Source organism: Centroberyx affinis, unplaced genomic scaffold (genome assembly GCF_046629955.1).
Source record: "Centroberyx affinis isolate AG114_WGS23_722 - 3 ecotype Tasmania unplaced genomic scaffold, CSIRO-AGI_Caff_v1 ptg001493l_1, whole genome shotgun sequence".
Lineage (NCBI taxonomy): Eukaryota > Metazoa > Chordata > Actinopteri > Beryciformes > Berycidae > Centroberyx > Centroberyx affinis.
Genome location: NW_027279958.1, coordinates 117,791 through 144,896, shown reverse-complemented (window position 1 = coordinate 144,896; position 27,106 = coordinate 117,791). Strand labels below are relative to the sequence as shown.

At 42.9% G+C, this 27,106-nt stretch overlaps 1 protein-coding gene across 1 annotated transcript; it reads left to right on the top strand.

Moving 5' to 3' along the window:
• Window positions 1-25,762, top strand: ppp1r14bb (protein phosphatase 1, regulatory (inhibitor) subunit 14Bb). Its single transcript, XM_071527100.1, has 4 exons — window positions 1-636; window positions 23,348-23,431; window positions 23,548-23,580; window positions 23,728-25,762. Exons 1-4 carry the CDS (start codon window positions 436-438, stop codon window positions 23,794-23,796), a joined length of 387 nt encoding a protein of 128 aa, XP_071383201.1. The 5' UTR covers window positions 1-435; the 3' UTR covers window positions 23,797-25,762.
• The last annotated feature ends 1,344 nt before the right edge of the window (window positions 25,763-27,106 follow it).

Below are 27,106 nucleotides of genomic sequence, written 5' to 3'. Positions count from 1 at the left end.
AACGCGCACGCATCTCTAGCACGAGGAGAGAGAGAGAGAGAGAAAAAGAGAGAGGACGTGAGATTTCTCTTTGTACTGAATGAAGAGTTAAGGCCGGTGTTGGCTCTGCTACCTTTTTCTTTTTATATAAGCAGAGTTTGCATGCTGTAAATAGCCTAATAAGCCGGTTACACTTCACGTTTTAACCGTACCCGTTGGTCCCTTTTGTTTTGTGGAAGCGGCTGCCCACTGCCGATGTTCCTTTGAGCGATTTGGACAACAAAAGCATCAGGTCTAGTTTTTCGGGGGATTTGAAGTCAGATTCAGTCGGGGGTTTTCTGTGTGGTGCAACACGAAAAGCGAAGACCACACGTCTAGACTGCCGTTCGCCTCCATTCATCGCCCCTTTCACACTTCCACACCTCCGGGGGATTTTTTTTTCCAAACCGACCGACCATGGCCGCTGTGACAAGCCCGGAGACGAGCCCTCAACCCCGGGTATATTTCCAGACGCCGGCCGGCACCACGGAGGAACCGGAGACGCCGGTTCGGAAGCAGGGGCGCGTTACCGTCAAATACGACCGTAAGGAGCTGAGGAAGAGACTGAACCTGGAGGAGTGGATTATCGATCAGCTAACGGACCTCTACGACTGTGAGGTAAAGATCCTAACAATAACCGGCCTCGAAACCGATCGAACGTATCGATTAGGCGGCGCTGCTAAGTAATAGGGCTCTCAGGTATAATCAGTCAGTTTATCAGCTGGGAGTTGTCTGCCTGTCTAGTCCAAAAGCAAACTGTTGATAAAGAACCGGTAATAGGCCTTTTTTTTTGTGCTTTTGGCCTAGCACCGTTTGGTCTAGCCTATATGGGCCATATGCAAGCAGGGAATATAATGAAGCCGACACAGAAAATCAGGAAATAATGTGGACAGCATATGAAAAACGATTCCACAGTAGACACTAATAGCAGTATAGTGGCTATAAAGATGTACTACTTGATAGATCCTGGTAAAATGTCATCAGTGTGTTAAACTTGACTCCCCCACCCACAGGTATCCTATATGTGTGTAGGTTTAGCCTACAATAAAAAAAAAATGGATTGTCCCGGTTCTCGGTTCTGATTGGCTGAAGCCGTTGTAAAATACACCTGTGACCACATAACAGTTAATTCAGTCCAATGTTAATGCGCCAACTGAAACACACCACTCATACCGGTACTCGTGTCGCTTAGCAACCACTTTGTTTAGCTGCTGTTCAAGTAATGTATTGCTAGGTGGAAAAATAACATAATTACTATTATTAAACTCTAATAGTATAATTTATTATTCGACTAATGGTATAAGATTTCTTGAATGTTTGCATTCTTGCTCTACATGTGCTTTGCCGTGATTTTAGAGTAGCTAAGAGAGTTGTGCTCTCCTCCCATTATTCCAACTGTTGAATAAAGTGTGTGTGTGTGTGTGTGTGTGTGTGTGTGTTCAGACAGATGAGGTGATTCTGGTGCATCAGGGTGGGGGGGCCCAGTGTTACATCTTGTCAGGGAGCCCTAGCTTGAATTCCCTGGCTATAGTGATGACTGTGCATAATCAACAGCAGCTATGTTTAGACTCCCCCTGCTCCAGCAGCAAACATCAAACCTTTGGTCATGGTGTTATGGTGTTATAATGTAACCTGGCGGCTACATCGGTGCTGCTGGTGGCGTCAGTCGCCGGTAAGCCCGCGAGCTCATGTCGACTCTACTGAGCTGGCATTGACCCATATTCTATTCCTAGCGTGAGGAATACAGCGACTTTGGAGGATTCCTCCTAGGCTAACAGAGAGAGAAGGCAGAACTGCAGGAGGCTGGCGGCTGGAAACACACACACACACACACACACACACACACACACACACACACACACACACACGCACACACACACACACACACACACACACATACTGCTGGCCCATAGAGGATAGGAGGAATTATCTTCCCCAATTTTGTGAACTTTTTTTTCCTACAGTACAGTAAACTAAATAGACTTCCACATTTGGGCCATACCCTTTTACCATGGAATTTAGTGAGCACTGTCCTATTGAGTCTCCTCCACACACACACACACACACAGACAGGCTGTTTGTAGCTATAGACTACCTGTGGAGTAATTGTGTTGCTGCAGACGTGTTGGGGATTACCAATAGAGAGTCTTCAGTGTGCTAATGTCCTTGCTGTCTCCCCATTTACACCTGGCAGTGCAAAATCCAATCCATTGACAAACCGTGACTGGTTGTAACCAGATATGACTCCAAGCCGCAGTTAAACACAGGTGTAAATGCACCCAAGGAAGGTTGAAAGCTGATACTACACTTATCAGGTGATTTAGGAAAAACAGATTCCAGTCCATCTCGGGTATACTTACATCTGCGTTTGTCCCTTCTAGAGAGAATCCATGTCTCACTTGCATTGAGATTTTAATGGCTGATGTAAGTGGGATACCCACTGAGATGCAGATAATAATAAAAAGGCAGCAGTACGACAGGCTCAAATGCCAGCAGAGGTGATTAAACAGCCTAGAGAGGGTTTTTAAATGAATGTGCTTTGACTGTTTGCCAATAATGGATTGATAAACCATGCGTGAGAGCCTTGCAGAGTCAGATAAGTGTGAGTTCATGATAACATCTTTGCAGACTGGTTTCTGTGTCCTCTATAGTTCAGCAGAAGAGAGACTTAGCCAATCAAGGTCATTTTTATAAGAATAGAGATCTTTTCAGAATCCCATTGGAATAAGAATCATTTTATTTCTAATCTATTGTGCCTCAGGACTCAAGTGTTTGATAGTAGACAGAATGTTTGATTTCACATTCATTCATTCATTCAGCCATCCATCTATTAATTTATTTACTCTTAATTCATTCATTCAGTCATGTATGCATGCATGCATTATTGCACTGATGTATGCATTTTTTAGTCTGTTTTTGAACTTGGCACTCAACAGTCCAATCCAAAATGCCTCACAAATAGGCCACAGACAGTAGCCATTGTTTCCAGTCAAAAAGACCTGGACTGTAGTGATTTATTGTAGTCAAATCATGGGAAAATCAGATCACGCTCATTTAGATGGGATATTTTTTGTTTCCATTTTTGGACACACATCTCTCATTCATCTCTCTTTAGAATGCCCGTTTTCCAGCATGCACCCACAATAGTTCCCCCTTTTCATTGCCCCGATCCCATCCCTGCCCAGGCCGTTAGACAACAAAGAGATTAATTTACAGTCGCTTCCCTGATGGAGACATATTGGGCTCATTTAGATGAGGGAATGTGGAGCACGTGCTGCTGAACAGTGTAACGGGAGAGGCAGCACTAGCCAGGCAGGGAGGAGAGCGGATATCAGGGAGATCCCTGCTCACTGACAAAAGACACGGAACATGTGGGTTGGGATTTTATTCCTTTTTTTTTTTTTGCCTCCCTCGATCCCTCACTCGCTTTATCATTCCGTGCCTCTTCCCCTTCTCTCCTGGTGTCCATCTCTTTGCTCTGCCTCATGTCATAATCCGTAGTCTCGTTCTCCTTTGTCCATCATTTCTACCTCTTTCTATCTCTCTCCTTTCTTTATCCCTCCTTTCTTGGCTGTATATTTCTATTAATACAATCGAGTTTGTCTAACAGGGAATTCTTAATGATCTATTTTTCCACAACACAGCCAGTCAGCCAGTCATTTTTGCCAGCCCGCTAGTCAGACGTTCATCCAGCCAGTTAGTCACTTAGTCAGCCTATCAGTCAGCGAGTTGCTATGGGTAATAGTGAGGAGCAGAGCCTCAGGATGATTCCATGGCAACAAGGCTTGTTAAATTTTTATATGTTGGTAAACCATGCAAGAAAAAGGTGGCTTGCACTTAAGAAGAAGTTGTATCATTTTGATAAATCTTCTGTTTTCATATTATCTTTATTTCGTGTTATCTTTCAATGCAGGATAATAATGGTAGTCATACAGTTTTATAATATCACCAAGGCTTTAGCATGCACCTGCAGCGGATGTTATTAGCGTGCTTGCTTTATTAATGATGCATGCATTGTTTTTTTTTTAAATTTCTACCGTTTCACTTTTGTTTTGGAGCCTACACTCTTTATTATTGGCTCTGTAGTGATGGTTATAAGTGAGTTTGAGCTTATTCTGCTGTTGCACCGACTGTAAGTTGCTCTGGTTTAGAGCGTCCGCTAAAAGACTGGATGTAAAGCCAGGGGACAGTTTAAGTAGAGCTGAAGGGCCCTCTTGCTAGCATGAAACATATTGGGCATTCCTCTTTTAACGACAGCCTAGATTTTTGGAGGGAAAGTGAGGGTTACGACTCTTAAGTTCCCCAGCTCCCCTCCTTGTAAAATGATCAAATTCCACACTGGCCTTGGTATTATTTCCATGGTAACTGGGCCGTTAAATGTTAATTTGTCGGTAAACTGACCTAGCCTCCCTCAGAAGGCTGTGTTTCCTCCCGGTTGGTTAAAGGATACTGTAGCCGGCCGGTAGCTAGACAGTTAACAGTGGAGCGAGTGGGCGGACCAATCCTCAAACCCCATGGTCCTACGTGGCCACACACACACACACATACACACACACATACAGAGAGAGAGAGAGAGAGATGGGGGAATGAGTGAGGACAGAGGCAGGATTGGTTAGCAGGAATGCAGTAAAAGAGAAAAAAAAAGTAGTAGGAGTAGAGGGGGATGGCAGAGAGGGAGAAAGTGTTTTGTTTTTGTAACACGTGTCCGTTTGCTCCAGGACGTATTACACACAATATACAGTATAATGCCCCTATATATGGCTATACACTTGGAAACTACAGTGCTAGTCCATGGTAGAAGTTCCCCATTCTAACTGTTCTGCTTTAGCACTGGATCAGCCACTAACAACAATCCTTTCGTGAATGTTTTAGAGTGTATATAGTGTTTTACTGGTGTACCTCAAATATCTGGTTGCCAGGTCATTCTTTATGATTCTTGACAGCTGCAAAAAGATCAAAATTAGTATTTTCCTGACTTCCTCTGGGGGTTGGAGCGACTGTGCAGCTGTTGTGTGCTACTTAGATTAAGGACAGAAATCAGAGATGGCAATTTGTGTTTCAATTCTGCATTTTATATGTACAGTCATAGATTCAGTATCAGGATAGTGAGCGGATAGTTGGTCTATACTGCTGTGCCATTGCTTCAACATGGCTGTAACATGGAAGTCCATAGAGACAGACCCAGAACCAAAAAGTCACAGATTTATACCCCACAATAGTTGCTTTGTCATTGTGTCCTTGAGCAAGACACTGAACCCCTACCTGCTCACTCTTTTTCACTCTGTGTAAAAGCATCAGCTAAACACCCAAGATGAAAACCCTGATAGTATGACAGTGGTAAAATCTGAACTAGGAAACTAGGACTGATTAAATACTGTTTTTTGCAATTTTGTGGTCATACTGCCATAAATCTGTCACTGGGCCTGTCAGGCTTCTTTGGAAACATGAGATGAAACTGAGATGAGTAAATGGCACAAAAAAATGTTGCCTATGCAGATACATTTTTATAGGTCTGACGCACTCTTTTGACTGTACATCGTTTTACGCTTTTTGTATACTGTTATGAGGAAGTGTTTTTGATGTGCAGTACTTGCCCTTTTTCACTTTGAGTCTGTTCTGGTTTCAGACAATACAGACAGTTCAAGGAAATACAGATTATAGCCTGTGTGTGTGTGTGTGTGTGTGTGTGTGTGTGTGTGTGTGTGTGTGTGTGTGTGTGTGTGTGTGTGTGTGTGTGTGTGTGTGTGTGTGTGTGTGTGTGTGTGTGTGTGTGTGTGTGTGTGTGTGTGTGTGTGTGTGTGTGTGTGTGTGTGTGTGTGTGTGTGTGTGTGTGTGTGTGTGTGTGTGTGTGAGAGAGAGAGAGAGAAAGAGAGAGTTACGCTGTGAGAAATAAGTGTGTTAGGGAAAGCCTAACTGTGGGAACAGCTGTAATTTCATGGCTTTGCTGGTCATGGATTAAGTTGACCTCCTTTACCGACTTCATACTGTAAAGGGCACATACACACACACACTCATGCATGCACACACACACAACGTTTGCTTAAACCTTACACTCAAAGGCCTGAATACCAATCAGTATTACCCTATGACACTCAGTGTGTGTAAGAGAGGGTGAAAGAGGGTGACTACAAAGACTGCTTGTTACACAGTAGGAATGAAAGACTCCAGTGTGTCTTTGTAAACACCCCCCCAACTCACACACACACGCACACACACACACAAACATGGACATGCACAGAGTGTGTAATAGGTTACATGTGGTTCTATGGTGAACTCATGCTCCCTTCCTGTCTGACTAGGGGTGAGTCAGCATATAGCTTGACCCGCTGACTGTCCGTGTGTGTGTTTGATGGTGAGTGAATAAATGAAGTTAGTTAGCGAGGAGGAAGACTGCCAAGAACAATGTGAGAGAGAGAGAGAGTGCGTTTGTGTAAGTGAGTGAGTGAGTAAGATAGGAAGGGAGTGAAGAGAGCCGGGTGAAAAGAAAGCTTGAAATATAGGAGGATGGAGAAAGGGAGGGATGAAAGGGAGAGAGCGAGTGAGAACGAGGGATGTGAGTCACTGTGAGAGGAATGTTCATGCATGTTTTGGCACCGGAAGTTTGTGAGAGAGACGGAGAGACGCAGAGACAAAATGTACAACACTAACATACCACCTTCCCCCAAAAAGCACACCATGCCCTGCACACACCTGTTGATTCATATCACACACACACACACACACACGCCCACCTCTCACACCTGTCTTGGCCTCACCCTGCAGTGAAGTGTGTGCTTGTAATACTATACTTGTGAGTGTTTGAAGTGAGAACTTTATGGCTGGTCCTCACTTTGGAAGCAGCCATTTTAGGGAAACAGCTAAAGTGTGAGGTTAAAATTAAAGTTTCGCCCGTGGGTCAACTTTAACCTGTTAAACTCATGAGAACACAGGCGCCAAAATCATCCATGTGTCCCCGGTAGATTCTACACTCTGGTGCTCCATGTTAACTCTTTAGCTACACTATGTTGAGTGATAGAAAGTCACTAGCATTATCTCAAAAGTGAGAAATTGAGAACTTAAAGCAGCTCTAAAGCCAGACGGTAAGTAATCAAATGATATGTGACTGTGTCTGACAGCTATCTATGGGAGATTGGTAAAATTTACATGAAATAGGATACAAAAATATCATACTGTTTTGAACTAGAAGGGACTACTTTCCCTATTTCCACAGGAAGTGATGGTGGTGGCCGACGCGAGACTGTGTGCAGACTGTACTGAGCAGCTGATGAATACATGGTCGCTCACCAGAAATAGTTCCAAAAATAAACCTGACTACATCAGCTGTAACGAGATAATGACATTTCATTTCTACAGTGTATGAATCTACAGGCCATATAATAAAAAGCATAACTACCTTTATTACTAAAAGGTCAGTCTTCTTACTGTGCATCATGTTAGTTGCCTATCACTCTACATGTATACAGTACAGTGTATGCTAAAGTGTTAGCATGGAGCACTGGAAACAATGATCCTCCGGGGACACATGGATGATTTTGGTGTCTATGTTAATGGATAAGTGAGCCAGTGGACCAATCTCTCAAAAGCTCAGTGTGACCTCTAAGGGTTGGCATGTGTTGTTGAGAGGTAAGTTTAGAGTTGGCAGTTAGGGAATGCATGTAGTCAATGGACAGCCTTTATAAATATAGTGTGTGTGCATGTTTGTTTGCAAACTTGTCTGTGTTTTTATGTGTCATGTCTTTGTGTCATACACTCTGCATACGTTGTGTCAGCCTGTGTAGCCTGTACATAATGATTGCCTTGCACCTACCCTTTCCATAATGTAAAGTCTTGGTATTGTGTTTCAGTATGAACTGAGCTTGATGAGCTTGTCATTCCACTCTTGGTCACACAGGTTAGGCTGCAGCTCTCAGCCAAGCAAGACAGGTTTGAACAAAACCGTTCTACATTAATGATCAGAAGTGATCCCTTGTCAAACGGGACAAGCTTGAAGTCTGTTTGATTGAGAAACTCAGTTGCCTGCAGCTTTTCTAATGGCAGGTAATAGCTTGTTTGAAGGGTTCAATTCCAACTTGACAACAACTTGCAAATATAAAATCCCATTATTATGAGCATACTACTCCCTCAGACATGTTCCCTCCTTGAATGAGTGTTGGAGGTGACACAGATCCACTCAGGACTACATTTAGTCCCAGGAGGTGCATAAGTGCAGAAGCCAGTGTTGATCTGTTGGTTAACTGCACGGAAGCAGACTTGACTTTACTGCTTTATTGACTCTATCTCTAAAAGTCTTTTGTGTGTATAATGTGTGTTTAATGCTTCTTCTGGCAACAGTGACTCACAACTCTACATGAGCGGTCCACAGTGTCTTCCCTTTTTGACATTGTATTATATCCAGATGGATGATGTCTTATTGTGGAGATGTATAGAAACTGTTCACTCTAACAATGAATGAATGGACAGATGGATCACAAACAGTGGAGAAGTGTAAGATATATGGTCAGACGGATTTACAGAAAACACACATAGGGTTGAATATAGCACTCTGTTTGTCCTGTGGAGCTGTATTGGCACTGTAACTAGTTGACCTTGTGTCAATCTCGGGCAGGCAGAGAATCATTGATGAGGTTTTCCCAGGTGAGAGTACAGGTGCCATGTTGGCTTCACATACCCTCCATGACGTCTCCACTGTGAGAAGCCCAGCTTTGTGAGGCTTTCGTAGTATCACCAGTTACTTCGCAGAAGTCATGTAGCAGGACTGTGGCGCTAATATGGCGCCCACTGAAAACTGCAGTGCCCAAAGTCTGTCTGTCAGTGGGTCTGGGCAGAGATGGATGGATGAGTGGATGGAGGGACAGACAGCTGGCAGACAGATAGGCAAATAGACAGACAAATAGACATAGATAGCAATAAAGACAATAGATTTACACACTGCTCAATGAGCTGGAGGAATAATGTTGCCAGTCACTTCTGTCTTATAATTATGTCTTGTTTGTCTGACACAGATGACAACATTGTTTATCTAGCTCAATGGTACATCATCATAAAAGGACAGACTAGTGTTTGAATATTTTGTAGATGTGTTGAGTGGATTCAGAGACCCAGGTAAATTTCTTGTTCCTATCGTATACAGTTTTGAATGTATCTTATTTGAATATTTACATATATTGATGTATGGACAATTGTGTCTTTCTAATTGGCGACTGCAGGTAAATGAGTGTGAAGGAAACGCAGAGACAGACAGGCAGACACACAGAGAGGTCACTGAGGTGAAAGGGTTAGGACACCGCTATCTCAGTCTCTTATGTAACTGGTATCACTTCTTCAGTCTGGCTTGTCTTTATTGAGAAGCCAACACTCCGAATAAATGCAATGCCCTCAATTGAAAATAGAAGCAGAGTATAAATACACGCAACACCTAGGTATATTTGTGAGCCTGATGTGAACGCAGTTAGCTGGCTGTTTTCTGCTTTCCCTTAAGAGCTTTGAGAAGGGTTACCATGGAAACGGTAATTAGTTTCTCAGCAGGACGGAACATCGGACCATATTTGGGCAAAGTGTACCTTTTGTGTGGCTGGCTTAATTACAAGTTGCTGATTCATCAGGAAGGGAGTCTCTCTCTCTCTGTCTCACACACACACACACACACTAATGAAGGAGTTATTAAATCAACACAAATGTTCAGTCATTGACCCAATGTTTCTGTCTCATATTCTAAAATCTGACATAGATGCCACAAAGAACCAAGAAAGGCCAATATCCTTATATAAAAGAATAAAAAAACAGATTGTGGATTTGCATAAACACATGAATGGAAGAATGAAATGGACTATGGGACCTGTCTTAGTCTGTTTGCTATTGTGCCATCTACTGTGGCATAATAATCCTGTCTAAACTGATTTGATCCTATTACTAACAAACCTCAGTATAACAGAGTGACTGAATCAACAGACAGATGAAAGAAGAAATCGGTGTATGAAAGTAATAAATTAATGATCATGTTGGGGCAGATATACTCACTGTCTGCTGCCTCTGCTATATGTGGAAATCCGCAATTCAAGCTGAAGTAGCTTTTTATTGCTACACAGCCAGGTCGGCAGGCTGGGATTTGTTTAATTATGGATGAGAAATGCCTCTGACATCTACAACAAACTTCACCAAACTACAACTCTAGCAGTCTGGTGTAATGTTATGTCCTCTTTTTCTATCCTATCAGTAATATACAAAGGATTAAACATGGAAACGAATGGAATGAACGAGTAGAAAAACAAATAAATGTTGGAGCTGGCATGTCCACTGCTGCAGCATAATTAATGAATTTTTAATTTAACCAGGCCAGTCCTGATGAGATCAAGGATCTGTTTCCTGAGGGAGACCTGCTCAAGACAGCTGGAGCACATGTACTTAGACACAACAACAACAAGCAACATTTCATAATGAGCAATAGATGATTTAAAGGAAAGTGAAAGAGAAGTAGAGATGGATGGATAAGAAGAGACGCAGTGAGAGGAATACGATGGCACCGTCCTGAAACAGTACTCTAATCCTCTAATTAAATCATCGTCAGTTTCTGATTTCGTTGACTGTTTTAGACCATGTCTGTCTGTCTGTTTGTTTTTCTTTCTCCCTGATAATCTACTGGAATTTCTACGGATTATGATTTTTATCCTGTAGCTGATTGAGTGAACATGGAAGCGAACCAGAGTATTAACTGATTAGACGCCCCAATGTGTTTCCAGTGTTTGAGAAGTCATAGGTTGTGTTGATGATTGATCCGCATGATCGAACTATAATGTGCTCTAATCCCCTTTGAAATCCTACGGATTATATCCCAATAATGACAGAATTCATAAAAATTCAGTACAAACAAACATGGAAATTCCACAAGCTGGTGAGTTTGCAAAGTAGATGAAAAATGGTGGAAAATTATTGAAATGGCACCTGAATAACCCTGTGTGGTTGCCAAGTTCCACTCCTGGTATGAAATGCCAGAATAAAAGACTTTAGTCATTCAGTGAATGAAAGAGCAAATGAACGAGTGAACACTGGAGCTGTCGTTGGTTGTGTTGCTAGTACTTGCCAAGTGTGACATAATGGTAATCTGCTATAATCCTTGTTTGTATCCATTCTCATTTTAATCTGCACGTAATCTCCTTTTTCATTCCAATTGTAGTGGTAGTGACTCTTTTGGCCCGAAGAGGAGACGTGTGTGTGTGTGTGTGTGTGTGTGTGTGTGTCTGTTGTCTGTCGTCAAAGCAGGCATATGTTTCTCTGGTCTACAGACTGAAGGCTACTCTTTATCTTTGACTCACTCTCTTTTTTCTGTCAGTTTGTCTCTGTCTCTTGCTCTCTCTATCTGTCTCTGTCTCTCTCTCACCCTCTCTAGTCTTTCTCAAGTATTTTTCACTCATTTGCTTTCATGGTAATTAGTAATTGATGGAAGAAGAAGGAAAAATCAATTTGTTAGAGCACTGCAGACTACTTTTTCCAATACTCCAGACACATGCACACATACACCGATAGCAGTCTGCGTATTAATTTCTGAAGTGCTCCTATAGATCTCCATAGATCTGCCCCCTGTTCTCTGCTGCAGATTGCAGAGAGGAGATGGAGGGTGGGGGTGGAGGGCGAAAGTCAGCACTTGACTACAGTCTGGTTCACATATTTCATGTGGATGAACGTGGGATTTTATAATTAGAATGGGCAGAAGAGAAAGATGGATATTCTGTGTCTGAGAGAAAGAGGAAGAGATTGAAGCTGGGTTTCCATCCAAGTATTTTATGTTAATCATCATGTATTGACTTAGAAAAGCTGACTGGAAATTGCAAATTTGTTACACTCGCTTGAGGTTTAAAAGTTTTTTATCGATGAAGAACTTATGCAATAAATAGTGATGGAAGAACATTTGTTAAAATAAATAATGACATAGCAATGTTTGCAGCCAAAGGTTGTTAAAATATCTGTCCACCAAGTCCTCCCAGAATTGTCTTATGTGTTGTCGCTTCCATGTATGAGACGCCTACTGTGGTTTTCTGATGTAGTTACACTCTGTGCTCATGAAGCCTGTTTATTCGCCTCAACACAGCTCATGGAAATGCATCTAATTTAATGTTTTTGCGACATTTCTAAACTTCGCTTAGAGTGGTAGTACTCAAAATCCTTTTTGGGTTTTTTTTGGCTCCATCTTTGGTATTAAGCCTCATTGCTGTTTCTGCACTGCTCTTCCCACAGATCACCTGTCAATCAAACAGTGTGTCCAGTAGTGTGACGTCTTCTTCCTTGGACTTTTGTTTGAGTTTGTGTAGGTGGCGCTCTTTTCTTTGTCTGTTCAGCCATGGTGGCTATCGCTGCTCATGCTAACTAGCCAGTTCTTCTTCTATTTATTACAAACAAACCGGAAACATAAAACACATCACTTGCTGTGCGGCAGAGGATTCCCGGGAAAGACAGCAAATGTAAAAGCTTTCATGAACTGGCTGAATCATTATTGTGTTATATCAATTGACAATATGAGCAAAACGTACATTTGTATGAAAATGTTGCGGATTATTACTTTAAAATCCACTTGACAGCTGGATATACACGTACCTATTGAAAGACGGGGCGAGTGAGAGCCACAGAAAGAGAGAGTGACTAGCCATTGCGGTAGAATCGTAGTTAGGAAGTGTGATAGTGGGAGAGCCGCGGCCCTAGCAGCACCATGCGGTTGCCAGGCCAGTACAAGTCTTCCCCGGGCTGGTTGTGACCCGGAGGGACCGGTGCAGCGTCTCTCTCCCTCTGGAGAGGCTCCGGCACAGACATGTCCAGTCAACACACAGAAACCACTGAACCGTTCAGCCCGGGCCAAACAAGCCGAGCCGTGAATCATTCAGCCGTGCAGCGATAACCACGGGCGCTTTTTGGGGGGGTCAAGGGTTGGGTGACATTCTTCTTTTTAGCTCTCTGAATAGTTTTTGGGCAAAGTGTGCATGTGTGCGTGTGCCTTTTTTTTGTGTGTGTGTGTGTGTGTGCATCAACGTTCCCACTGGTCATGGAATTTCTGGAATATCATGGAGTTTTGTATCTGTGTATTCCAGATGGGGAAAGTCAGGAAATTAGATACATATTCTTGGGAAATAAGGGAATACATTAATTAAAAAAATGAAACAAAATTTCACAGGTGGGTCACTTTACAGGAGGATACCAGAATGTATTTGACATCTTCTTTCACACATTCATTACATTAGCTGGTGGTTTGTCAGCCCAGCTGTAGTAGAAACCAAACTGATCAGCCCTTTAGAAACACAACATTAACAAACCAGGAAGGAGTCAAATTTTTAGGTCATGGAAGCGCTCCGACTTAGTCATGGAAAGTCATGCAATAGTCATGGAATTATATATCAGGGCCATAGTGGGGAACCCTGGTGTGTGTGTGTGTTCTGGGTGGAGGTTGAGCATTTAGAGTGAGTGAGCATTAAACTTGAACTTCTGACATTGTGGTTGGAACCAGAGCTGCTGTTAGCGTTTGGCCATGTGGCAGTTTTCACAGGCAACTACTGTATATTAGTGCTGTAATGCTGCTTCAAGGTTATTGCTAAGAAACCAGTGATTGTCGGCTGATCTTTAAAATCTTGAGTATGTCACCATGGTGATGTTATGGACGACATTATTGAATATTTACATCTAATAGCTCCATAGTCCAACCAGGCCAAACTGTGTCTATCAATAGCTGTGGTTTTGAAATAGCCATTCTCTTCTTTACTAAGATATAACTTTACTGTATATTACTGTATATCTCTTGGACTCCACTAACTCTATATATACGCTACTGTCACCTAATTACAGTGCAAGAACTTCCAAAACTACTCTGTTTACCTCCTAATTACAGTGGTGGGTGTATCCAGGCATCATATGAAGATACAGGCTGTGTATTTGGAGCTTGTTTGGTTTGGCTTGCTCTTACAATAAGCCTACAGAAACCCACACAGCACTGGGACACAATAGCTTGCCCACAGACTGTCACCAGACTCCGCTCTGTTTCTCTCTACTTTACATGAGAGAGCCGTCCTCTTCCGCCCTTTTGCATTTTATCTTCACTGAGATAACGGCAAGGCTGCAAGGGTTACAGAGTAGACGCAAGAGAAAGTTGTGGTAGGATATATAGATATAAACATCTACCTCCTTATTGTAGTGCTAGAAGTTATTCAGCTATATGAATATAAAGGATATTTTTGGAGCTTGTTAGCAAAGCATGCTTCCACAATAAGCAACAAGAAGCCCACAGAACACAAAGCTGCCCACATTGATTTCACTGACAATTTGTATTGCAAGCGGTATTTTATATTTACATTTTAGACATGAGTGATGTAAATTAACATTCATGAATCACTGTAATTAGGCTACAAGTAGCCTAATGATAGAGAAAGGCAGGGGACAATAGTACCATGTAAGAACTACAGTTGTCCCTGTTTCAGTAGAGCTGCATCTATAGGTGGGATTAACAATTATTTTTTAAAAAGACAGATATCCTATTTCTAACATTGCCCAGCATCAGTATTGGTTCATGTGCTTTTTCACATTTCCCTTCCTCACTGCAGTATAATTGAGAGACACAAAAGAGAGAATGTTGGCAACTTTTACACCTTACTCCAAGAAAGAGAGAGAGGAAGGAATAAATAAAGGGATAAATGATACTTTCTAGTTTGTATCCTTGCTTTAAGCAGACTATAAAGGGCTACTGTACTTTATCTGGTTTGCCTCCTGCCCTCCTTTCTGTCTGTTTTTCATATGATTCAAAACAGGACATCATATTCTTCCTGGGAGGAAGTACATCCAACTGATTAGACGTGCAATAGAGATGTAGATCGACGACACACACACACAAACACACACACACACGCACATGCACACAAAACCACGCACAAAATGAAGGCACACACACGCACACCCAGACTGGATTAAGTACATTGCATTGTATTGATTATTGACTGCTGGGGTTCATGGCGTTTAAGGCCACATTTTCATTAGACTAGCCAGTCATCACTTATCTTAATTGTGCGCACACACACAGTCATTCCCATTGTGCTTCTGTCAACTCTGTCCTCTCAAAGTCTTTCTCTGAACTCTCTGAGACACACACACACACACACACATTGTTAACTCTCTGAGACATGCACACGCACACACACATTCTCTCACACGCACACACGCTCAGCCAGCCATTTCCCATGGATATCGTTCTCTCTCCCCTCCCCCGCTATCTCCCGAGGTCACGTGACCAGACAGGAAGTATCTGGGTGAGCTGGTATGTTAACCCTCTCACTGCCGACCACCAGCAGAGAGACAAACTCACATCAGCAGCTTGAAAATCTTTTTTTCTGGGGACCCACATGTTTTTGTGACCTGAAACTGATTTTGCAGGGAAAAGAGAGGAGCGGAAACTAGATCAGAGGTGTTTGAGTGGAGAGACCAAGAGGGAAGCCGGCCACAGTAGTGGGTTTGTTTTTCTAAGACCTGCAGATTCCTGATAAGCAGTCGTGTGTGTATGTGAGCGAGAGACAGAAGGAGATAGAAGAGATGGAAAGCAGCAGGTGATGACTGACACAATGCAGCCCTAATCCCCACACCCTTGTTGACCCCTTGTTGACTCTCTCTCTGTGTCTCATAAGAAATGTCATGCCAGCAGCAAGGTGGCCCATAAGCCATGATCAACTGCCGTCACACACACACACACAGATGGTGATTTATAAGAGAGAAACACAATGCAGAGCAGCACAGTGCAGCAATACAAACAAGAGAAGAAGGGTATCAAAGGAGACAAAGATAAAAGGATAGAGGAAGAGAAAGATAGAGATCCAGGAAGAGGGTTCAAGCCCAGTACTTTTCCACCATGTCCATGCTTGTATTATCGCCTGTGTGTCTAACGGTCTGTGTTAATCAGATGACACCTCTAGTAGCAGTAGACCAAACAATCAAAGCTGATTAACCCTTTCCTGAATAACTGGTAATTGGTAATTTTCATAGAAATAAATGGCCGCTTTTCTCTATTTGCTACCGCCAGGGTAGCAAAGATTCAGCCTATATCCAGTTCATGAAAGCTTTTACATTTGCTGTTCTAACACTCAGTGTCTGGTAGGTCTTTCCTGGGAAAACTCCTCTGCCGCACAGTAAGTGATGTGTTTTATGTTTCCAGATAGTTTGGAATAAACAGAAGAAGAACTGGGTAGTTAGCATGAGCAGTGATAGCCACCATGGCTGAACAGACACAGAAAAGAGTGCCAAACTTTATCAACAGAAAATCCAAAGAAAAAGACGTCACAGTACTGGACACACTGTTTGATTGACAGGTGATTTCTGGGAAGTGCAATGCAGAAACACCACAGCAATGAGCGCTTAGCAACAAAGATGGAGACAAAAGCACTTTCAACTTTAATTTTTCAACACTTCAGCTTTATCCATCCTTTTATTTTGACCGGGAAAAATGCTCCTAACTTGTCTGGTGTCATTCAGGCAAAACTGAATGTATGATGTATGAAAATATTACCAGAATCATTGTAATTGGCTGTTTCTTTACCATCTCTCCTCTCTTGTTTGTCCTCTTTTTTTAAATTTTTGCTCGGTATCAGACTTCAAAAATCCATAATCACTCGACATCTAATCTCTCGCCAAGATGTTTTCTGCTCTTTGAAATGAAACTCTTTCATTGGCGTCCAGCAACCCTCCTGTTTGTCCATCTCTCCATCTTGTTATCATCTCTCTTCTCTCTATTTCCTCCTTTCACCCACTCCACCCATCCCCTTATCTTTCCCTCAACGCACTTCACCGGATGAGATGATATGCTCTTTCTGTTAGTGATGCACTGATAATCCTTTTTCACAACCGATACTGTTTGTAACTGCTGAACTTTAAGTATTGACCCAGTACTGAATGATTTATTACTTCTACTGAACGAAAGAGACTCAGGCCATTTGATTTGGATCATTAGACAAAAATGACTGTGATACAATCCAATTTTTCTCCATTTAAGAGATTTAACATCCTATTGGTCCTTAATTTATGACATGTTACACATGACTCTTGGATTTAAAGTTAGTGTAGGGGAAACTCTGATACCAACAACCCGAAGTGTAAAATTGGTGTGTGTGTGTGTGTGTGTGTGTGTGGACACCATGTTCTCTTAGCTGTGAGAACCGAAACACACACTAACACTGAAACTATCTCGGCTATGCCTGTTCCTATGTTCCCGACAGACCGGCTGTGTGTGTGTGTGTGTATGTGTGTGTGTGTGTGTGTGTGTGTATAGAACTGTGTAGTAGAAAGCCATTATCAGCATTCATGCATTTTTTTTGTACCTGAATCATTTTGACAAGTCAACCAAGGCAAGGGTAATAGTTATGATGACACACACACATACACACACACACACACACACACACACACACACACACACACACACACACACACACACACACACTGCAAACACTTTCTTACAGGACTGACTTTATTGTAGGGAATCCCTTAGTATTGAATAGAAAATAATATTAAAGAACAAAGAGGAGAAGAATAGAGTACAACTGAATCTGGTTTATTCTTTCCTGATGGATGCATAAGGCTTAGTATGCAAAGACTTGAAGTCAAAACATACACACACACACGCGCACACACACACGGAAATTTGGGTGTATGGGGGCTTTGTTTAGCGCCACGCGGCCTACTTTTCCTACTCCTTCCTCTTCCTCCTTCCTCCTTCCTTGCTGCTCCAACCATCTCTTCCCTCTGTCTCCAACTTCCTTCCTCCCTCTCTTTCTCCCTTTACCTCAGTGCTAGCCAAAACATTTTTTCTTTTCTTATTACGAGAGTGGGCTATCCACTCTCCTGAAGTCTATTTCTCAGTAGGAAAGCGAGAGTCTGACTATCCATCAGCCAGTTTGAACCGAGTCCAAGGGGTGATGGCTTTTGGTGCGGCCAAACCCAGCTAATAAATTTTTAACAACAAATTGCTTAAACCTTAAGCCTATTCAAATATCCATACCTCTATCTGTTTCTCTTACTCTACCTTTTGTGTTTACTTCAGTAGTCTACTGCTTTGTTTCTGGCTTTCTTTCTCACACTGTCACACACACAAGCACATAAACAGCTTATACTGATATGATCATAGGTATCAGTTTTAGCATGTTATCTGTTATTACTGGCAGGCATGCAGTGTAATCCCTGTAGGTGGCCTCTGTGACCTACTAACACTTCTACACTCTAACATGAAGCTGCCTCTACTGACCCACTTTTGTGTTGTATCCAGCTCATAACACTCAATATGGATTTATATTTTCATTTCATTAGCCATGCATCCATATCCACTACACACAATGGCTTGTACATGTTAAAAGTAACTCACCTCTCTGACCATTTCCCCAGCCAAATTCATTTTTACAATAGAAAAGGGCTATCAAATGATGGCTGGCTACCTGCCAAAGTGGATGGTTGAGTACACAAACTCACCAGCATTTCACTGCCAGCTGGTGGGAATTTCCCATGTAACATGGAAAACATATCAGTAACATCATGATGTTACTGATATGTTTTCCATACTTAACATCTCCATCGTTTAGGTCTCAAATGCAGCCCACAACTGGATCATCGTCTCGACTGAAGTAGTCCAAAAATTGTACTGTAAGAGTTGTTCATAGACACAAGTAAAGCACAATCACACCATTGAAGCTTTAATATGATTTGAGGCTAGTTAGGATACTCTGTTTACAGATCGTTAGGCTGCGGGTAAATCTAGTCTCCGACTGAACTTCCTTGAGGAATCCCTGACTTGACCCCCTGCTTCTTTCTCATCAGTTCCCTTTCCAGAGATGTTTACAGTACTCATCATAGGCCTTTTCATTGTAACATGAGGGCACTGACCTACTTGTGAATGTGTCTGTGTGTGTAGCTTATGTGTCCGGTGAGAAGGCAGTTATCTGGTATTTGATCTGTCCAAGCCTGCAGCCGCCACACAGCCCCCTGTGAGAGAAATAGTACTATGACTCTGACCTACACACAAACACACACAGACACACACACACACACACAGACCCACAGACCCACAGACACAGACACACGCTCTCATACTGTCACATCTCATTCCTCTTTATTCTGTAAGCAGCCTCCAGACAGTGTATGTCTGTTTTTCTGTTTATCGCTCTCTCTTTCTGTCTCTCTCTCTGTCTCTTCAGTGTTGTAGTGTGCATCACATTTGCAAGCTTGTCAGGAACAGTATTATTATATTTGAAAAGCTGCAATAATTGATTTGCATTTTTCAGAAATGGTACGCAAATTTGTCAGCATTTTTACATTGCACCTTTGTTTCCATTGCTTCTGTCAAATTGTTATTTCTGCTTAAGGCAATATTGGCCATCTGTGTGTGTTAAGACTGTGTGTAATTATGTTAAAGGTTTTTGAAGAAGTCTGATTTATCATGACATGAAAGTCCTGTTTCTCAGGTGATTTGGTTGTTGCAGAGGTTGTTAGCCCTTGTAAGCAATCCTAGTGCAACCAAATGGGGCTGAAAGCAGTTTCTCTGAAAAATCCTGCAGTTGCATTGCAAACTATTTACTTAAACATTGTCTTAAACCCCATTAACTTGCACATGTATCGTTAAGAAGTTGCAAAGTGACTGCATCAGTTCGATACATTAGGTCAATGATTTTCAGATGGACTGAAAAGATTCTCAGTGTAGGATGAATCAGCTATGCCGTCATTTAACTCCAAACTACTTTGAATTTGTTCCAGACATGACTATTTTTCACACAACCCCTCAGTATGTGCTAATGCCTTGTAGCCATCTTTCAGCCTGATTTGAGCCCATATCAAATCGACAGCCAGCAGAAAAAAAACCCTAGACTGTAGTCTGGTCCAGTAAGCCACTCTGGAGGTTTATTTTGAAATCCTCCCTTGTGATTCCCCGCTTTCTTTGTGTCTCCTCTCTGAAGCCTGTCTTCCGGCCTTTTTCAACACTGCTGCTCCTCTCCTCCTCTCTCTCCTCTCTCTCCACTTCCCTCTCCTCCACTCAACAGCTCCCTCTCTCCCTCCTCTCTATACACTCCTTAACCTCTTACCTTCCTTCCTCTTGGCGTTCCCTTCCCCCCTCTCAGATTTAACTCCCTCTCTCAATTCACTTTTCATTTTCAAGTATGCCATATTGGCTTGAATGGAAGCGAACCAGAGTTACCAAAGCTTTTCAGTAGATCGCAAAGCAATCGGTACATTACATTTACCTTGGAAGTACTGTACATCATAGAGATAGAACAGGAAAAGTAGTTCAACCATGTTGCTATAGAGACAATACAAAAAGTTAAAATCAAATGAAAATGAGACAGTCTTTTCTGTCTCAGCCAAGCACTACTTGAAGTTTCGCAACAAATACTTTGGAATATATTTTCAAATAAAAACAATTCTGTCTTTGTATGTAATTCGGTCTCTGTCTCATCTGTCTCTGTCTCTCTCTCTCTATGGCCAAATACATTCTGGATTGGGGCTTTGAATCCTCATCCACTGGTCCAGACCATCACTCTTTCTTTCTTTCTCTCTCTCTCTCTCTCTGTCTGGTAGTAGCACATGGTGCCCACATGTTGTGCAGATCAGCCTTTGTGTCAGATTCCTCAGCCCCTGTGTGTGTGTGTGTGTGTGTGTGTGTGTGTGTGTGTGTGTGTGTGTGTGTGTGTGTGTGTCTGTGTGTGTGTAAATCACAGACTGCTTTAATATGTCTGCAGTATCAGCTTGTCCATGTCTGTGGGAGTGTGTGTGCACCTTTGTGTCTGTCTGCCACTGCTTAAATACAGCAGATCTCTCTGAATGCCGGCTTGTTCTGCTCTGTGTATTTGTGTGTGTGTGTGTGTGTGTGTGCACGTGAGTGAGTGCACAGAGAGAGAGAGAGAGAGGATGTACCTCTTTTTGCCTCTGCTGCTTAAATGTCTTACTATCAGCTTTCTGTATAAGTGCGTGTGCACATTTTTTTCCAAATTTTTTGTCTGTGTTGCTTCTTACAGTATGTCTGCATGTCAGCTTGTTCATGTGTGTGTGTGTGTGTGTGTGTGTTACCGTCGCTGCTGACAGTAAGTCTGTCTGTCACCTTCGTCACTATCTCACACACACAGCCTCTCCTGCTCAGAATTAAATCCTCATCCCCCCCCAACACACACACACACACACTTTTCTTCCAGCTCAGACTTATTAATGCCTGTTTTATAATTCTTTAATCCATGTGTGTTCGAGGTGTGTGTAACAGAGAAAGGATGTCTTTGGTGCTGAAGAGTTTTTCTGAGCAAAAAACTGTTGTAGACACACGCGCACACACACACACACACACACACACACACACACACACACACACACCACACACACACACACACACACACACACTGTGCACGCATCTTGAAAATGAGCCAGTGTGCCTGTCTGTCAATGTGCGTTTGTGTCAACTCACAAGTGTAGTTCTCTCCCTCTCTCTCTCCCCTCTCTCTCCCTTCCCTCTCCCTCTCCCTCTCTCTCTCCCTCTCTCTCTCTCTCTCTCTCTCTCTCTCTCTCTCTCTCTCTCTCTCTCTCTCTCTCTCTCCTTGTGTGTTGGGGTAGGGGGCAGTTGGGCAGGTGCAGAGACAGCTGGTGTGGGCAACTCTAACCGAGGGGGAGGATGAGAGAGAGGGAGAGAGAGAAAGAGAGAGAGATTACTAGAGAATGGCATGAATGTAGGGTAGCAATTGAGCTGGAAAAGAGGGGAAACGAGTGTGTGTGTGTGTGTGTGTGTGTGTTGCAGTAGCCAGTGGTGGACTGCTTTGACAGCACACACTGAGCCAATGTGTGTAAGTGAGACAGATGGAGAGAGAGAGAGGGCGACTATTAAACCGCTTTTTATTGAACGACCCAACTTAATCGGAGGAAAAGAACGAGCGAGAGAAAGAGAGAAGGCGTGGCGAGGAGGAAGAGGGAGGACAAGAGAGAGCGAGAGAGAGAACAGATTCTCTTATAGAGGGAGAGAAAGAGAGACAAAGGCACTTATAGAAAACCACAAACTCACACTTCAGCTTTATTTATTAAGAGTGACATCTATATCCTTCCTAGAGGCTAGTACACCCTTAAAATCCATAGTAAAGGCTAATTTCCAAAAACACTGTGTATTTCTTTTGGAAAATAATATTACCTGATTACCTTCATCACTTCATACTCGAAAAGCACAACGGATTATGCATAAAATTTAAATTTGATAAGCTAAAGTCTTTAGTTAACTAATATCAGTAATAACCCATAGGGAGATTTGAATTTGATGCCAGTGATGATTTTTATCAGAGGTGTCACATTTTTAAAATTGTGAAAATATCTTATTCAGGAACATTTCATACATACACACACACACACAAGTGAATAGTATCATTATTTGCCATATCTCTGTAGTTCCTCTCGTCTCTTCTGTCTCTCTGTTATCAGATTTGATCTAAGTTTGCTGCCTTGTCTGCCAGCGATTCATCTCTTTATGTCTTGTCTCTCCAGCCATGTGTTCCATCATGACAGTATGGCGCCCCCTGTTGAAACAGTGTGTGTGTTGTCTTTTGACCTTTGTGAAAAGTGCAGAACTGTTCTCGATATACAGCACAAGCTCATTTACAATCTGTGTGAATATACCTAAAACCTACTTAGCCAAATACATTCTGGACTGGGGTTTTAAAGTCTGTCTGTTTGCTGCTCTGTTTCTTTTTCTGTCTCTCCTCTCTTGTCTCTCTCTGGAGACACAGTACATGTGAGGTGACGGAAGGGCAGCGCCCCCTAGTGTTCAGGGCCGGACCTCCATCAGTCAACATAACCACACCATGCAGGAATCTAGAAATGCCCGTGCTGGGCCATCTCCAGACAGCTTCATAACATAAACACAGGAGCTAAGAATACACCAACCAACCCTATAAATGTCCAAACATAATAAGCACCTACTTGAAAATTACTTTTTTTTTTAGCAGAATGCAAGACTAGAATTAAGTCTGTATGGAATAAGTGACACATTGTACTTGCATCATGCATTATTCTATATAAGTAGCCACAAACTATGGCTGGGCTCATGAAAGCTGTTTTATATGGTGTACATTTGGGCAGGAAGAGCACAAGTGGAGCTGGCAAACTCTGTAGGGTGTATGTGTGTGTGTGTGTGTGTGTGTGTGTGCATGCAGTGGGTTTTGCTGACAGTGAGCTGCCACCTTCGGTCTCTCACATGCAGTGTTAGTAAACCAGTCAAATATTTGCGTGCTTGTGTGTGCGACAGGAGTCACTGTGGATTTTGTCTCTCAATGCGCTCTCTTCTTGTGTGTGTGTGTGTGTGTGTGTGTTACAGGAGGAGGCCATTCCAGAGCTGGAGATAGATGTGGATGAACTGCTGGACATGCCCAGTGATGTCGAACGGGCAGCCAGGGTCAAGGTAGGATGCAAACACACACACACACACTTCCGTAAAAGGACACACACATGCATGTAAGCGACATAAACACAATGTATAATTTACTAATTTACATACTGTCTATTATTGTGTTGCAGGACCTACTGGTTGACTGTTTTAAGCCTACTGAGGTAAGACTTGTCTTTCTTTCTTTCTTTTTCTTTCCTACCTTCCTCCCTCCCTTCCTCTACCCATCCCCAGACTATGTAACCTCACATCTATCAAATGTTTTTTAGTTTAACCCCTGTGTGTCTTTTGTCCCTCCCGTCTTCCTGTAGGACTTCGTCTCAGAACTCCTCGACAAGATCCGAGGGATGCAGAAGCTCTCCACGCCTCAGAAGAAATGATCGCATCCCTACGTTTTCCCCTCCATCCATCCTTCCATCCTCGGCCCTCACCTCTCGTCTTCCTAGTGCCCTCCCCGTCCCTTTAGTTTCCTGTCCTTCTGTTTATTCAGTCTCTCTCTTTCTCTCTGTCAGAGGGATGCAGAAGTTCTCCATGAAATAACGTCACTGAACCTCGTTCGTTCTTGTCTCAACCCCCTCCTCCGTCAGGCCCTCGCCTCTGTCTCTTCTCCTTCCTTCCCTCTTCATCGCTCCCACAGAATGGAAAAGAGCCTCTTCCCTCGTTGCCTGGATCCAGCCCCAATGAATTGTCTTAATTTTTCGTTGTTTAACCACATTTTTAAAACTGGCGATTCGTTGTCTTTGGCGCTTCTTTCCTGAATTCATCAGCGATGGGATCGTCCCCTCGGACCAATGATATTTCAGTCCTGATATTTGAATTCCTGACCAATCACAGCCTCCTGCTTCCCAATGGAACACGCGGTTAACAAATGAATACAAGTGGAAACGAAAGTGAACGATTCAGTGGTGTTAATCCAGGCAACCTCCCTCATTCCTGCCCCTCCTACACCTTTTGTTTGGCTTTACTCCTCTTCCTCCTCACCTTCCTCTTCCTCCTGCCCCGCCCCCATATACCACCTCCCATCTCCATCTGCCCTCCGCAAGAAGAAGAGGAGCTGAGATCAATCCCATAATTCCTGAGAGGACAGCGAGAGAGAGAGAGAGAGAGAGACACGGAAGAAGAGACAAGAGGAAGAGGAAAGTAAAAGCCAAGAGGAGCAAGGAGGAAGAGTTAACGATGAAGAAGGAGGATGGGGGCGGGAGGAGGGGGACTTAATCGAAGCAGCCAATCAGATCTAAGCAGGGCTTACGTCTCAACCAATGAGATTGTTTTGTTTTTCTATGTTATTTGTAAGGGGTTTCAACTTGTTGTAAATGATCTAGCTACCGGCCATGTTTAAACTATGACTATATTCTCTTTATTTAGTTGATTACTGGTTCGGTTTGAGGGTGTGGGGTTAGTCACATGACTTGAGTTTTGCTTATTAAATGACTTGTAGTTTTTGCGGGTCACGCCACTCTTTTTCTGCTAATTCCCACCACCACCCCTCCCTCCTAATCTAAGGCATTTTCTACAGTGGTGCGTTTGAATCCCTTAGTGAACAGACTCTTTTTTTAGTCACGAGGCTTGTCTGGTAAAGACAGCGTCTGTTGAAAATCTGCACTATGTCATTCTGGGAAGGAAATCTGAACCTCAGGCCAAAAAGAAGTGTATGGTATATCTTCAGGGCGGCATAATTGTCCCAAGAGGAAAATTTGATCCCTGGAACACAGGCTGAACCTAAAAAAAAAAGAAAAGTGACTGGTTGGCTGTGATGGTCGTACCCTCCCACCACATTTAGAGTAAAAAGACACAATTTGCTTTGAGGCCAGAATAGAAACAGGTTCTTTTAGGTGGGGCGCTCTTGCAAATAATTCAAAGTCTTTGCAAAGAAAGAGTGCAAAGTGATTTTTTTCCCTCCCTGAAATGCGTAGTGCAGCCTTAAAGCAAAGGCTCTTTAGAGGCCGATGCTGTCCAGCCTGCACATACATGTGTACGTCTGTGTTGCTAAATGCTACGTGTGTGTGTGTGTGTATGTGTTGCTACATAATGTATGGCAACATTATTATAGGAGTGTTTTCTGGCCTGTATATTCTGCTGTTCTGTACGACAAATTTGATTTTTAGTATAGGACTGGTTCCTGTTTTTTTTTTTGTTTTTTTTTTGTTTATTTTTGATGCATCTTGTTACACACACACTGACAGACCGACAGGGGGACCCAGAACAAAGCTGCCTTGTTTTTTATCTCTCCCTCTCTTTCTTTCTCTCTCTCTCTTTCTCTCCTTTTCCTTGAGAAATTTTGTCCACCACGTTGTTTTCTTTTGGTTGGCCTGAGGTCCGTTCAGAGCGCTCAACACGTACGCGGAAACTTTGAAAATGGTCGGTGTGCAGCCTCTGAACTTCCTCAGACTGTCACCAATGAGAGGGTTGGAGGGGAGGAGGGGGGGAGGAGAGGAGGGAGGGGAGAAAAAAGGGGAGGGGAGGACAGGCCACTGTGGAAAATTGAAGCTGTCTAAATGCATTCTCTCTCTCTCTCTCTCTCTCTCTCTCTCTCTCTCTCTCTCTCTCTCTCTCTCTCTCTCTCTCTCTCTCTCATATATACACACACACACAGGCCACCCTTGGGGCGGAGGCAACGGAAACACATTTACAAACCACAGCTGCCTCTCACACAGATGTGCACACTGGCACCATCTCTCTCTCTCTCTCTCTCACTCTGCCTCTCTCTCGCTCTGCCACACACTTTCCTCCACATGTACAGAGAGAGAGAGAGAGAGAGAGAGAGAGGAAGAAAGGTCCTTGGCGGTGACACAAGCTCTCAGTGTTTCCCTGCTGCAGCTGCCAATCATCTCCGAGAATAAGCCATCTGTTCCTGGTTCTGAGCCAATCAGATCAGAGAACGAGGTCCCATCGGCCAGTGGGAGAAGCAGTAGGATTTGCCGTGATTCCTGTGGCCAATCGCTAACACCTGTGGCGACAGCAGACCTCCACTATGGACTCTCTGTCTCCCTCTCAGCACCAGACACACACACACACTAGCCCATTTCTGTCTTGCTGCTCTGTCATTTCTTCTTGGCATCCCCCCCTTCTCCTCCTCCCATCTATTTTCATCCCTCCGTCCCTCTATTCTTCCTCTAACCCTCCTTCAGTCCCCTTTCTTTTTTTGTTTGTTTTTTAAACAGATGTTGCCTTAGGTATTATTTATGTTACACAAACCAAATAAACGGGAGACATTCATTTTTAAAAAGGTAACGCAAACCGGTAAAAACGTGCGTTACCGAGCAGAACTGCGGCACCTGGAGAATCTAGGATCTTCTGTCTGCCGCTCCTTTTCTTCTCTTTTTTTGAAAAATAAAAGGAGATTCTGTTATTGTTTTTTTTTTGTTTTTTTTTTAGAAGTGAGTGTTTAATACTTAGGCCTTGATACAGTGGTTTTGTTTAGATAAACAACGTTCTTTACATTTACCATTTGAATACTGGTCTGTTTTTATTGTGATCATGACACTTATTGATGCCGGGCCTTGGATTAACATGTAGTCGAAAAAAATCCATTCAGATACTCTTTGGTGCGATTGCTTTAGCCTGCCTGGAGGGGAGGGAGGGGGGGTCCAAATCAGCAGGGTCTGCATTTTTTTGGAGACATTTTGATTGGTTGAATTGTACCAGGCAAGCTCAATCAGTCACTGAATTTGAGTGGATTTTCATTTCTAA

What these genes read in the sequence shown, in the direction of transcription:
- ppp1r14bb (XM_071527100.1), top strand. Translation starts at nt 436, where the DNA reads ATGGCCGCTGTGACAAGCCCGGAGACGAGCCCTCAACCCCGGGTATAT. An exon ending in AACGGGCAGCCAGGGTCAAG is followed by an intron (nt 23,432 to 23,547) that starts GTAGGATGCAAA and finishes ATTGTGTTGCAG; the next exon opens with GACCTACTGGTTGACTGTTT. An exon ending in ACTGTTTTAAGCCTACTGAG is followed by an intron (nt 23,581 to 23,727) that starts GTAAGACTTGTC and finishes GTCTTCCTGTAG; the next exon opens with GACTTCGTCTCAGAACTCCT.